Source organism: Diadema antillarum, unplaced genomic scaffold, assembly GCF_040938485.1.
Source record: "Diadema antillarum isolate AM-2024a unplaced genomic scaffold, OU_Dant_1.0 seq00000481_RagTag, whole genome shotgun sequence".
In the NCBI taxonomy this organism is placed as follows: domain Eukaryota; kingdom Metazoa; phylum Echinodermata; class Echinoidea; order Diadematoida; family Diadematidae; genus Diadema; species Diadema antillarum.
This window is the reverse complement of record NW_027271445.1, coordinates 4069851-4082996: the sequence shown is the minus strand read 5'-3', so window position 1 is coordinate 4082996 and position 13146 is coordinate 4069851. Positions and strand designations below refer to the sequence as shown.

General features: G+C 38.6%; 1 protein-coding gene across 1 annotated transcript in view; it reads right to left on the bottom strand.

The window, feature by feature from the left end:
* Positions 1–12738, bottom strand: part of LOC139733497 (DNA damage-regulated autophagy modulator protein 2-like) — a 60944-nt gene extending 48206 nt beyond the window's left edge. Inside the window, exon 1 of the mRNA XM_071644309.1 lies at positions 12499–12738. Coding sequence (XP_071500410.1) covers positions 12499–12599 — 101 coding nt within the window. The 5' untranslated portion in view covers positions 12600–12738. The remainder of the gene's footprint in view (positions 1–12498) is intronic.
* Between the last annotated feature and the right edge of the window lie 408 nt (positions 12739–13146).

The window sequence follows — 13146 nt, the reverse complement described above, 5'->3', positions numbered from 1 at the left end:
TTCCTAAATGCACTATTTCCCCCTCTTTAAACCTTTTTCTAAATTACTCTGCTTTTCTCAAAATATGTTTGGGTACGTAACTACAGTCTGGGGATTTTTCCAATGAGTTTTGCCAAATTTTGGCTGGATGTCTGCAGTCTGATTGATTCAGACATTTACAACATGTATAAAGAGGTGACCTTTGACCTTTGACCTTATCATCATTTCCATCATAGTGTATTCATTATGTGCAGGCATGTCAAGAGTTGCGTGTTTGCTCAAGACAGGTTTATGACACAGCTGTTGTACAGAATGACATTTTGCAGTCATTGGTTGGTAGAGAACCCAATTTCAGGGCTTGGAACACTCCCTAACTCTAACCACACCTAGAAAACTGTTTAAGAAATGCGGTGAATACTGTATTCTTGCCAAAACATAGTGAGACATTTGAACAGCAGTGGGCTGCTGTGACCCACCTGACTCTGAATTGCCTCATGTTGTTCCTCTGGTCATCATGTTATATTAAGGTGTCTCAAAATTTAATACCTTCTTTCTAGACACTCTTATATAACAAATGCCTACCTAGGTATCTAAGGAGGACAAGGTTATTTTTTGTTACCCACTCTAAACAGTGAAGTAGATCAATTTGGTTGCTGTACAATGTCAAATAGGATAGCTCTGCTTCTCACGCGATCACTCTATCTGCCAAGCATACAGCTCTACATTTACATTTTGATACAACTCACTGATCTTGAACACTGACGAAGATTGACCTTTAACCCTTTGACGACCGACTGATTTTGCTACAACACGCATTTCCATAGACATTTGCCCAAGTATACTCGAGACTCGTCCTCAATGGGTTAACAATCTTTGCATTGAGGAAACATTTTTTTTTTTAATTTACTATCCACCAAATGATATTATTACTGGAGTTACCTCAAAGAATTCTTGGTCAGGAAATGACATTTTAGCCTGATAGTGGTGACCTTTGACCTTCCATCCTGGGCTTTCATTTCTGTCAACTATATCATTTGTACAGACCTGATATTTCCACTAGCTGGCATGATCTTTGCTTTCAGTAACCTTTGACCTTAACATTTAGGCCTACATGGGACCATTTTCATGTTCATGACTACCACATTAGGTCTATATTACCACTGGACATTCCTAGGTGAAGGTACAGTATATATTTAATTAGTGAACTTTCACCTCATACCAACTACCTTGCCCAGGTACGATGTCCAATTGAACAATTTCACCTATTGATAAGATCTGGGACATACATAAACAAAAACAATAACAAAAAAGATATAGGGGCCTCAACAAAACAAAACAAAAAAGGTTGCTTTGATGAACAGCAACTTTTCAGGTGTCGGTCTATAGCAGACTGGGGATGAATGGAAAATTCACACAGACATAATGAATTATATATCATACAGCTAGAGATAATCAAATTAGGCATTGAAAACAACTGGTTTAATCTATAATCAGACCCATAGGCCTATACTTTCTCAAGATATCAAGTTCACTTTCTCGCTTAAAGTTAGCTGGAAAAAACAATAACATACAGGAAGGTCATAAATAATCCATGTGACATCTTTTCTGGCTAAGCATTATAGCAGATCATTTTTATTCTGCAATCAATAAAACTGAAGCTCTCAGCATAAATCCCAAGACAATAAAGTCTCCATAAACAGAGATCACAGGAAGTGAAGGGGAAACGAGATTAGGTGGAGAGATAGAATAAAGGTATGCATGATGACCTAAAACTAATTCAGATTCACTTCCCAAAACAAGATCACCTACAATGTATACTAAAGAGACTTTCACATGATTCCTTTTTTATTTTACTTTCATTTATTTCAACACATTAAAAAGCCTGCTATCAGCTTTAGAGCTGCTTTTTGGCAAGGCTGTGCATAAGAAGATGAGAGCAAGGTCACACATAAGAATACTTGAACCCTGTCCAGCAGCATTAACCAGACATACTTTTATACCCAGAGCTCCAGAAAACATGTTACCTTACCACACTGTAAATCATTACTAGCCTCAGAGGAACCATACACACAGCCCTTTATAGAATGACATTACATGCATGACTTTGATGAAAGGAAGATCAAATGAACGAACTGAAATAGAAAGAGAGACAGACAGCACGTCACCCTCCTATAACAATCATGTGGAGAGATATATCTACGTACATATGATTTACTCATGAACAGATGCCATTGCTTACTTGGAACAATTTGAGCAAAAGACTTCTTTCCTGATAACACAACCATTGGTCAGACTTGAGACATTTGTGCACAACACAAAGTTTAGCACAAGAGTCATCACACTCTATTCAATTACTAGAATACCTATTATATATGACTGGACTAAACAAGCTCATATTCACACTTTTCATGAACAGAAAAATATCTGTAATACCCTTGGCTATTTGTATATTTTTATACTTTAAGTGAGTGTTGTCTCCAGAATGATGAATTTGACCTAAGGTTTTCTTTTTTTATCTTTGATAAAAAAATATCTTCTGATTGGTCAATGTCTTGTCCTCTTTAAAAAAAAGGTACAAAATCTTGCCATGATATCAGTATTCCCGTTTATCTAAAGCCCAATTCACTGGTTGTAGCTGTACACATTACAAGAGAACAAGACAGTGTTAGAGGGATTCTCACTTCACGTCCAGTTCACCATTAAAAAAATAAAAAATTGATTCCTTTTACCCTGTCCCAGGCACCTTGCACAGGCAATCAATGTGTCTAGTAAATACCATGCCACTACGCCCCAATGAAGATCATCAATATGTGACTTTTAAGCCAAAACGGAAGGTGAGGCTGAACACAGCATAAATAGGCTCACGAGTGGCTACTCGGTATTCTCTACACGCACTGCTGGTACAGCACAATGAAATCATTCCTAAATGACATCCTATGGTCTCAGTTCTAGACCAGGCTGTTGAATTTTTTGGCAGCATTTATGATTGACTATTCTTCTTAAATACAGAACCCCTATGAAAACTATTGTAGTGCTATGCAAGAATTACAAGAATGAAATGCTTGGCACACCAGATAATGTATGACTAGGGCCCCTGTTACACTAGAGTATGTTATTGATTGTTAGAGGCATAATTTACCATTTGCAGATGAAACAAAACCCCAGCATTAGTGCTTTAAAATAATTCTAAAATTTGAGTTGGGGATAGAAACGACCACTGTACAAATTTGAATCCATATAATTGATAGGGCCTACCGGTATTAAGTATTGTTAAGACACAAAATGTGAACAATCGCTATAATATCAATGTTTCCAGACCATTAATCATCTACAGTCATGCATGGTTTATTGAGAAAAATACTGATATCTTCTTTTGTTTTAGGTTTAATTGCAAAATTCTTATATGGGAGGATGTTTTGTGATACAACTGACCTACACATAGATATGCGATATTTACATGTGACATCTTGAACATTTTTTAAACAACTGCTCCTAATGGTAGACAGGACCTTTAAAGCCAACGCGAGATTGCCTGGACCGGCCTCACATTGCTTTTTCGTACCGGTACGTGTAAACAGTCACACAAGACATGGGCCAGCCTCAGGCCCCTTGCCACTTCAGGCCACCGTAGAAGTGGTCTGAGGCCTGCCCAGGGCTGGCCCAGTGATGGTACACAGTATCCGGCCCAAAGCTCATGTGTAAACGGTACGCAAAATGCCTTCAGGCCGGCCTGGGGCTGGCCCCAAAAAGGAGGCTGGCCCCAAAAAGGAGGCTGGCCCCAAAAAGGAGGCTGGCCCCAAAAAGGCGGCCTCAGGCCACCTTCCATGAGTAACAGGAGTCTTGATGATGCCATACATACAGCATGACAAAATAAAGTGGAGGCTGGTAGTCAGGCTACACACTGCTGAAGGATTAAAGGTTGTTTTTAGAACTGAGTCAATGGTTTGGTGACCAGTCACATCTAGGCCTTTAATCCTAATCAAACTTCATAGGTACTGTTCACTGCTGCCTAGTTGTCCATAAGATTTTTACTAAGAATTGATTAAAGGCACGAATATATTGATATGCAACAGAATTCTTTCTCAGAAACAGGTTGTTACCATGAACGGCAGAAACCTAAACACTAGGCCAAGTTTACTATTAACCTATTGAAGACGAGTCCCGAGAATACTTAGGCAGGTGTCTATGGGAAATGCGTGTATATATAGCAAGATCAGTCCATCCTCAACGGGTTTAAGCGTGAAACACCAATTGAAGTATGTAAGACTAATCTAATCATTTGTAAAATTTGGACATCAAAGGAGTTTTAGACTCCTAACTAATGAGGCCCACATCTTATTCAGCAAAGAAATCATGTTCAGCAAATTTCTGACAAATTGCCAATTTTTACTTTTCAAGACTGTAAGTTCCTTGATGATATCATAACATATACCTCCCTTCACACAGACTGATTAGTCACAGCAGGTGCCCCTCTCTCTGTATCTCATCCACACACTTATATTACCACTGACCCTATATTGATGCATCACACAAGATTAAAATATTGTCAAACCATGAAGAGATCTTCTAAACCTGTTCAGACCTGTACTGTATGTCGTGATCTGATGTACTGTAGATGCCTCTTTATGTCAGTCTTTGACTGCGCACACATGACTGAGATTCCACACTCAGTCACCCATTTAACACTAAAAAGGTAAATGCCTTTGACTCAAAAGTAGGTCACAAGACAATGTTAATAGTTTAATATTTATCTTTAAACCCATCCTCTTATCTTGTCCACAGCTACAACTAGGATCCACATGCTCTCGCCCTAAATGAATTAATTACATTATTCTTTATCATTCAAAGATGTAACAATACTACATCTCCCTATGCAGCACAAAAAGGAATATCATCATGTAAAAAGAAGAGTTGAGATTTACGACTCTTCCAGAACCTAATCATACTCAGAAATCACATCGACGAGCAAGGTGTTCTATCCACAAAATGTTCAGCCTATATCTTAACTCCATGACAACCTTATGATAAATTAATATACAGTGTCCCCATCAGAAATACTGAAATGTTTGCCTTATCAACCTGTTGAGGACGGACTGATTTTATTACAACAAGCCTTTCCCATAGACACTGCCCGAGTATACTCGGGACTCATCCTCAATGGGTTAACAGAACAAATAGGATCACTTTCCTCTTACCAAGCACACACAATGAAAATATATATGTGTTGATTTCTCCCTTATGATTTCAAATATCTATATTATAACCTAACATGAGGTTGGATGCACTAGAAACCTCTAAATGACAAAGGACTTCTCCGCATAATCTGGTGCATCATTTCTACATAGATTTTTTTAACCCAAGTCGACTACAGAGAGACATTACACACCTGAAAAAAAAGAGTAACAATGCAAAAACATACTTGTTCATAGACAAACTTACATTTGTGAAAAAATAGAACAAGAGAATGGATAGACGCACATAATCTTTTTGTCTTTCAGGATGCATTTAATTCTCACTCGATTCTATCGAGACCAACAGAACATGATTAGTCTCTCTCAGAATACCGGTACTGGTACTGGTTTTCTTTCGTAGGGCATAAAATGATTTCAAAATTCTGACTATGAAGCATGCTTCTCTCTTCAAATTTCTATGGCAAACCTCTCCTATTTAAATCTTAAGGATGAAGCCTGTCAGTCTTAGGCTGTGTTTATCTAACTTGAGAGAGAATCACGTTTCTAAACACATTTGGAATGGTGTTTGCAAACGTGGTTTGAAACGCGATTCTCGGGGTGCTGTGTTTATCTAACCATCATACAATCGCGATTCAAGTGGTGTCACTGCACAACTGCTTTGCGCCGTTTGACCCGGGAAGTAAAGGTCAACTGCATGCCACCAAATATGCCTCATCAGTCACATACAAATAATGGGCAGAGAACACAACCGGAAACAGCTGGGATTTGACCTTGAGATATAAACGCGTTTCAAAACGGCATTGCGTTTATCTACTCACAGAACGGCAATCGTGGTCTCAAATGTGATTCAAAACACCCTTTGAAAGGTGTTTCAAAACGGCAATTCTAAACGCGTTTCAAAACACGGTTGCATTTATCTAACCCCTGAAAATGCCTCAAACGCGTTTAGGATCGTGATTCTGCCTCAGAATTTTTTGAGATAAACGCAGCCTTAAAGAGATATCTCAGCATGTATCTTTACAGGTAAATTCATCAGTCCAATAGAATAGTGTATCACTGGTCTGAAAAGGGGACAAAGTCCCTGAGTCCACACTGTAAAAACAAATGATGACAACTGATAGAGAGATCTAATCTTAAAGTCATCCAGCAAATCTTAAGAGTAAACTACAGGGAAGCACTGTTATAATAATCAATCTTTTACACAATCTTTATTTCCCACAGGCTCCCTGCTATTTATAGGGCATTAACATCTATTACAAAACCTTAAAATCCACATGTGGCTGGATGGTTGTTAGCTCCATGACATCATATCGAGAATCGCCTTCCTTTGAAGCAATGAAACACAAAATTACAAAATTATATGAACAATTATTACTTTCTTGTATTATGAAATCTGAAAAAAAAATTCTAATGAAGCAAACTGGATACTTTAACTTAACAAAAACTTTTTTATAGTTGACCGAATCTCAGCCACCTAGGCTAAGGTTTTAATCAAGTATCACTGTTTAATGAGTGGCCTGAAATTGCCCAGAACAGTTCCATGGCTGGTATGAAATCCTCCAGATCTCCCCACAGCTACATGACTGGAATGAAACTGCCCTGTAGAGATTATACCACATCTAGTTTTCTGACTTGTCTGAAATCTCCCTGGTCACAAAGCATGCAGGTTCTTTCAATTAGCAAAGTTAATTCTTTGTGTGCCACGTTCACACGCCCGACTCAGTCGATGGCTCCCACGAACCCGCCAAAACTGAGAAATCGCTAAATGCCACAGTACAATGAAAGCATTTCTTGTCATTAATTTCGTTCCTCTCATGTAGGCCTATAGCTTGCATTTTATGTGGCAATTGACTAGCAAGCAGTCTTCCCTATTGGATTTGGGTATAAATGCTAGGTTTCTGTCACTGTAATGTAGTAGTGTAGCTACTGGTCATTTCAACGAAAAATCATCATAGATTTGTCATACAATTCACATCAAAGCAAAGCTTGGCATCTTCTCTACAAGCTTGCTCACTACATATCAAGCTTAAAAGAAATCTATATAAAAGTTACATAGACTTGAAAAACAGAATGTTTTCTCAAAGCATGACTATGTTGGTGTCTCAGGGTAATGTGGCACACAGGGGTTTTATACCATGGCACATAAAGAGTTAAAGGGACATTCCTGACGATTTTCATGATTTCACATCATGTAGTACATAAATCGAAAACTCCATGTATGGATTTGTGGAATTTATTGTGGTCCTTGATCAGAGAAACAATACTTTGAAAAACCTTACACAAATTACACTGACCAAGGATGATGACATAGGAGGTTCACATATTTCAGAAATGTAGCAGTGTAATTCCATTACAATACCACTTGCTTGCGAGTTCACCTGTGTATAATCTATGCATGCCTTCTTCTTTTGTTCTGCTTCCTTGAGCCCCAACTCATGCATTCTTATGGTGACTCTGCCTTGTCATCATCCTTGTTCATTGCAATTTGTTTTAAATTTTGAAAATATCCTTATTCTTCATCCCAGTTATCATTAATTCTGAAACTCTGTGTTCAGTAGAACTAATTTATAATTATTCAAATGTACAAATCTGAAAATCATCTGGAGGTCTCCTTTAAATGCTGGTCTAAAGTCATCTAGATAATCAAGTAGAGTCATTCATACCCTTCATCCAGTATCCCTGCATCGCAAACAATATAACTGCACTGACATCAGCAGGAAATCTAGAGAGTGCATTTTCATTTTCTACTTCCTGTCAGGTCATTGACCCCAAACTAGTCATCATTCAACCTAAAAAGTACAAGCCACCTGTGAGAGGAAATACGAGAAATTGAGAATTCAGGTGATAATTATTTCCAGTACTTGGGACTAAGAGTTCTTTTTACCCAAAGTGTACTCTTTGCTGGGTGACTGATCTAATATATTTCTGCTGTATGCCTGTCATGTCCATGAAGGCTGTGTTGGCATAACACACATACCATGTGAGTATTTATGTGAGCAGTGTAATACCTTAATAAACACACATGCGTATAATGGCAAGTGTTTAATTTTTCATTATTCTGTCCCTTTTCCATTTTTTTCTTCATATATTTCATTCTCATTGGCCACTATCAGACACACCAAGTTATCATAATCCATGTCATATCGACATACAACATAATTATATGAGACCATTTGTGACCCGCTACAACAAAAAGGTCCTAAAGACACGCACGGTCGAAGCCGTGAAAATCGAGTTTGAAGTCAGAGCATTAAAATTGGCCAAAACTTATGATTTTCTGATTTTGATATATCATTGGAGTCTAACATGTCTTCTATCATCTGTCGAAATTTTGAAGCAAAATGATCAAAGGAAAGACCAAAAAATAGCGTCTTTCTGAGCCATGTTTTTTGGCGTTTCAACGAAGCAGAAACTGGTTTGAAAATTTGGATTGAGCGCCACAGATAGGTTCCGCCCCTAACAACGACCAGAGTGATCTCATTGGTCAGTTTGCTGCTTGCTGCTAACCGAAGCGTGAAGCTCGCACACTGCCCAGTCGACTGGTGCGTGCGGGCGGGGTGTGCTATGCTCAGCTGCTTCTCACATCCTGGTCACTGATTGGTTGGTGAGGAGACCGCCGACGCTGATGTGCTTGAATGAACTCTTCGGTGATTTTCGAGACGTCTCGACATGCTCTCTTTTAAACATCGATATCTCCGCAGCCGATTATTTTTATAAAATGTGTTATATATCAATTTAAAGCAGAAAGATTAGGGGATTATGTCATGCAATTTTCAAATAATCAACCTCGCCCGACTTTAGGATCATTTTGTTGTAGCGGGTCACATTTTCACACATCAGTTATCGTTCATCACATATGGATATACTGTGCATTCCTTCTTCTTACAATATGACATGTTAGCCACATTCAAGCACAGGAGTTATTGGCTTGCATTGTGATGCAAAAATTGATATTATTTGCCACTGTTTACACATGGCAAAAAAAGAACATTACTCAGCTGCAAATGAAGGGCTTTGAATCTCAACACTGTGCATGGCTTAACAATGACGAGAGCATGCCCCATGTACCCGACTGTGTGGAACTAATGTGCGAATTGTATTTATATGGGATTATAACGATCAATGACATCTTTGTGAACCTTTCACATAGGGCAAATTGTTGTGACTTGTAACAATTTGCCCTGTGCAGTGTGTGTTAATGGCAGTTGCAGGAATTCCTCCCCCCCCCCCAAAAAAAAAAAATATATATATATATAATAATAATAATAAATAAATAAATACAAAAATAAAGCTGGACTGAATTTTGCATTGTAATATAAAGTGTTCCTAGAGTTAACAGCATGTGTGTCCACAAATAAGAATTAATTTTTGCATCAAATCGGAAAACAAATAAAAAAAAAACACTGCTAATTTTGAGTGTGAACAGGACTTACTCTCTTTTTATGGCTTTCATTACAATCTCACACGAAATGAAGTTTCTTCTGCTTTTAGATAACATTAGTCGATGAAATCAGAAAACAATAACTGTACCTAGGAGGACAATATTTTTTTCATTCCTGGCTTCTGCCCCCTCCCCCCCCCCCCCACCTGTCCCTGAAGAGATTTGACCTTTGACATGACCTATCAACTTCTCAAGAGTATTTCTCAAGAAAGATCGCTGACTGAATTCAGCTCATAAATGGCCTCACAAATGGAGGTCCATGACCTGGAATGATTTATGCTAACTTACTTCCAAAAAGACTCTGAAGTCAGCTTTCATTTTACCTTACATCAGCCAATTCTATTCTGCACTCTTCAAACCAGGTTCCACACCTCCCTGGTTCAAACCCATCTCAAACACCCCTTCCTCCTCCTTCCTGTGTTCTAAGCTGGACACTAATAATGGGTCTTGGAATGACAAGCACCATCTATCTGTCAATTTCTTACTATTATTGGAAGATTTATTCATACAGCAAGAAGTAAACAATCTCTTTTCCCTGGTGAAAGGAACCTGTTCCCCTGTTGGGGGATATGACTATGGTTGCTAGGGTTATTCACCTCTGAAATATCAGGAGAAAGTTGTAAATTAATAAAACTCTACGCTTGAGATTTCTTTCAAGTGTAGAAACGTCATTACTTTATAGAAGTCACTTCCTATGCTGTACATTTCCACATCTCTGGTTATCTTCAACAAGCTGAATGAAAGGGGACATTTCATTTGAACAAGCCTAAATCAGCTGAAAACACTCCTCTTACATGGCAACATGAGACTTCAAAAATATCCCAGGCATTCACAAAATCAAGGTCATTAGAACTTTGACAAGTCAGCTGCTGGAACAAGAGACTTGATATGAGGACCAAGTTGAAAGCAGCCCGCTCTGAAAGGTGAGATATCATTCAGCAAAAGACTACAGGCTATTTGGGCATGATGCTAGTTGAGAATTCCATGGAAATTTGTGGATCAATTATTCTGGAGTGGCTTTTGTCAATGAGAAGTCGGAGAAATAGAACTGTCACATTCTTATAACATTCAATCACCCACGTATCATCTTTCTTGAACTGCCCTGGTATTTATGTCATGTGACTTTTTATTCATTTCAATAGAACATGACAAAAGCCTCATTTGGAAGTACCAGGGCCCTGAATGCTTACTATTCAAACTGATTTTCTCTTTTTTCGAAGTGTGACCTCAGTGTACTAGAAAAAGTAGTCTTGATTTCAGAGGCATGAGAATTGAGCTCATTTTAGGTTTAATGGCAGCCATGCAAACGATATTAAAGGACAAAGAGAAAATACAAGTTATTTCCATTAAATATCTTCCTGTTATCTATCACGGTATCCGACTAGCATCCCAAATTCATTATCTCAATTAACCCATTGAAAACTAGTCCCAAGTAGGCCCTATACTCAGGCAGGTGTCTATGGAAAATGTGTGTTATAGCAAAGTCAGCAGCAGCTTGTCTTGAACAAGTTTGTGACAATGACACTGTCTGTGGATCTGGAGTCAAACAAAATATCACTTCTCATAAAAACCTGACTCTACACTTCTCTGATTTAAAGATATGCTACCCGTAGCAAACTGGCTTGGGTGTGAACTAATAACATTGCTCAAATTTTCCATCAGACATATCCACCGTCTCAATGAAAGGCTTGTGAGGCTGGAGGGTGGTTTGAGGGTTTTATGGCAAACATTCTAAGCAAAGCAAAGCAAAGCAAAGTTAAGTTTTTCAGGGAAGAGTACTGGATGACTTGAAATTTTATCACACTGAATAAAAAAAAAAGACAACCAGATACAAGGGTGTATTAGGTGATATGACTTATATGATACCATGCAAACTAACCCTGTAGGCTAATGAGTCCCTTCACAGAAATTTAGACCAATGGTCTCAAGCAGCAATGTAAGAAACAGGGTCTGCTCTACCAGACTAGCAAACCTGAAAATAGCCGAAATCCCAGGCTGAGGGTTAAAGATGAGAGTTAGAAGGAAGAGGTCAGTCTGCAATCAGAAACAGATTTCTGACAAGGAACAATTTAATATGATTCTATCCCTCACTACTCCATTATTCCTTCCAAACTATAGGCCTAATCCACTGATCATATTTTCCTTTACTGTGGTACATACTACTAGTAGTCGAATAGCCAAACAATAATTAAAAAGTGAATGTTATGAAAACTAAACAAAGGATGTTAAAGTGGAGAAGGGGTGAGGTGCAGCTGCATATCAGCTACCCCCCCCCCCCCCAAAAAAAAAAGAGAAAGATTTGGTGGCCCCTGTAAAGTGTATAAAATGGCCTTTAGAATCTTTGCAATCTGATTGGTCAATTGTCATGTAATCATTTTTACTGATCCACACTAAGCCATGCATCTGGTAAAATCTGAATGCATGGCTCAAGTCTTGTATAGTGTTGTAGGTGTACCGGACGCATGATGGGGAAAATGGCTGTATTTCATGAATTTACGGGCCCATTTTATAACACAAATAATGCACAGGTCTATTTTGTGGATCAGGGAGAATTGGATGCTCTCAATTAACTTTGGAACAGTCTAAAACCCACTCGCTGTGCTCGTGGGTTTAAACAGTTCCAAAGTAAAATTTGCGTATCCAATTCTCACCGATCCATTCTGTCATGTGCATCATTTGTATACATGTATAACTGTGGGACTGTGTTATTGTAAATCATTTCATTAGAACTACATTATATGTCTTACTAGCCCTCTAGCAGAGTAGGCTTACAAGTTTTGTCATGTTCGTTCCTGATTTCAACTGATTCATTTTCTTGATAAATCACTGAGCAGTACCATTTGCAGTCTGAGAGAGTTGAATTAGGGTGGAGTTGGGGAGACTTACGTGACAATGCAGGTTAGAATGGTGAGCAGACCGGTGCTGAGTGGTAGCCAAGACAGCCCCCCTAGCAACGGACGACTCTTCATCTCGCTTGTTTTTGGCATCTTGGAGTCTCTACCACACCAGTCTGTTCCCGTCTTGGTAGAATGGCAGGTAAAGCAATGCAGATAGTATTGGTGGGGTGCTCCCCTGAGATGAGATGTTTCACCAGTCTCTACATGTCTTCATATTGCCAAAGGTGTATTCCAGTCACAAAGTGAAGCCAAGATAGTCTGCAGAGAAATAACAAACATGTCACAAAAGTATGAAAGCATGTTCACTCAGCTGTGGCCATGCACTGAAGCAGATTCAGTTTGTGTCAATTGTAAAGATAGCCGTGACAAGATGACATAACATTCCCAACTATTACTGTAAACTCTCAAGCTATCCACAGATATGATAAAAGACAGAGGATGGGATTATATCGACATAATCTATCAATAAGTATGGCCTGCCAGGCAGAACATACTGTACTCACACAAACAAAGAGTGTAGTTTTCTGAAAGGTCAGAATTGAAATGTTTATGGCTACTAATAAACAAGCTTTTATTTCCTAATGTATGACATCAGGGATTTCAAAGACAACACCTCACAGGAATAATTGCAGGGAAA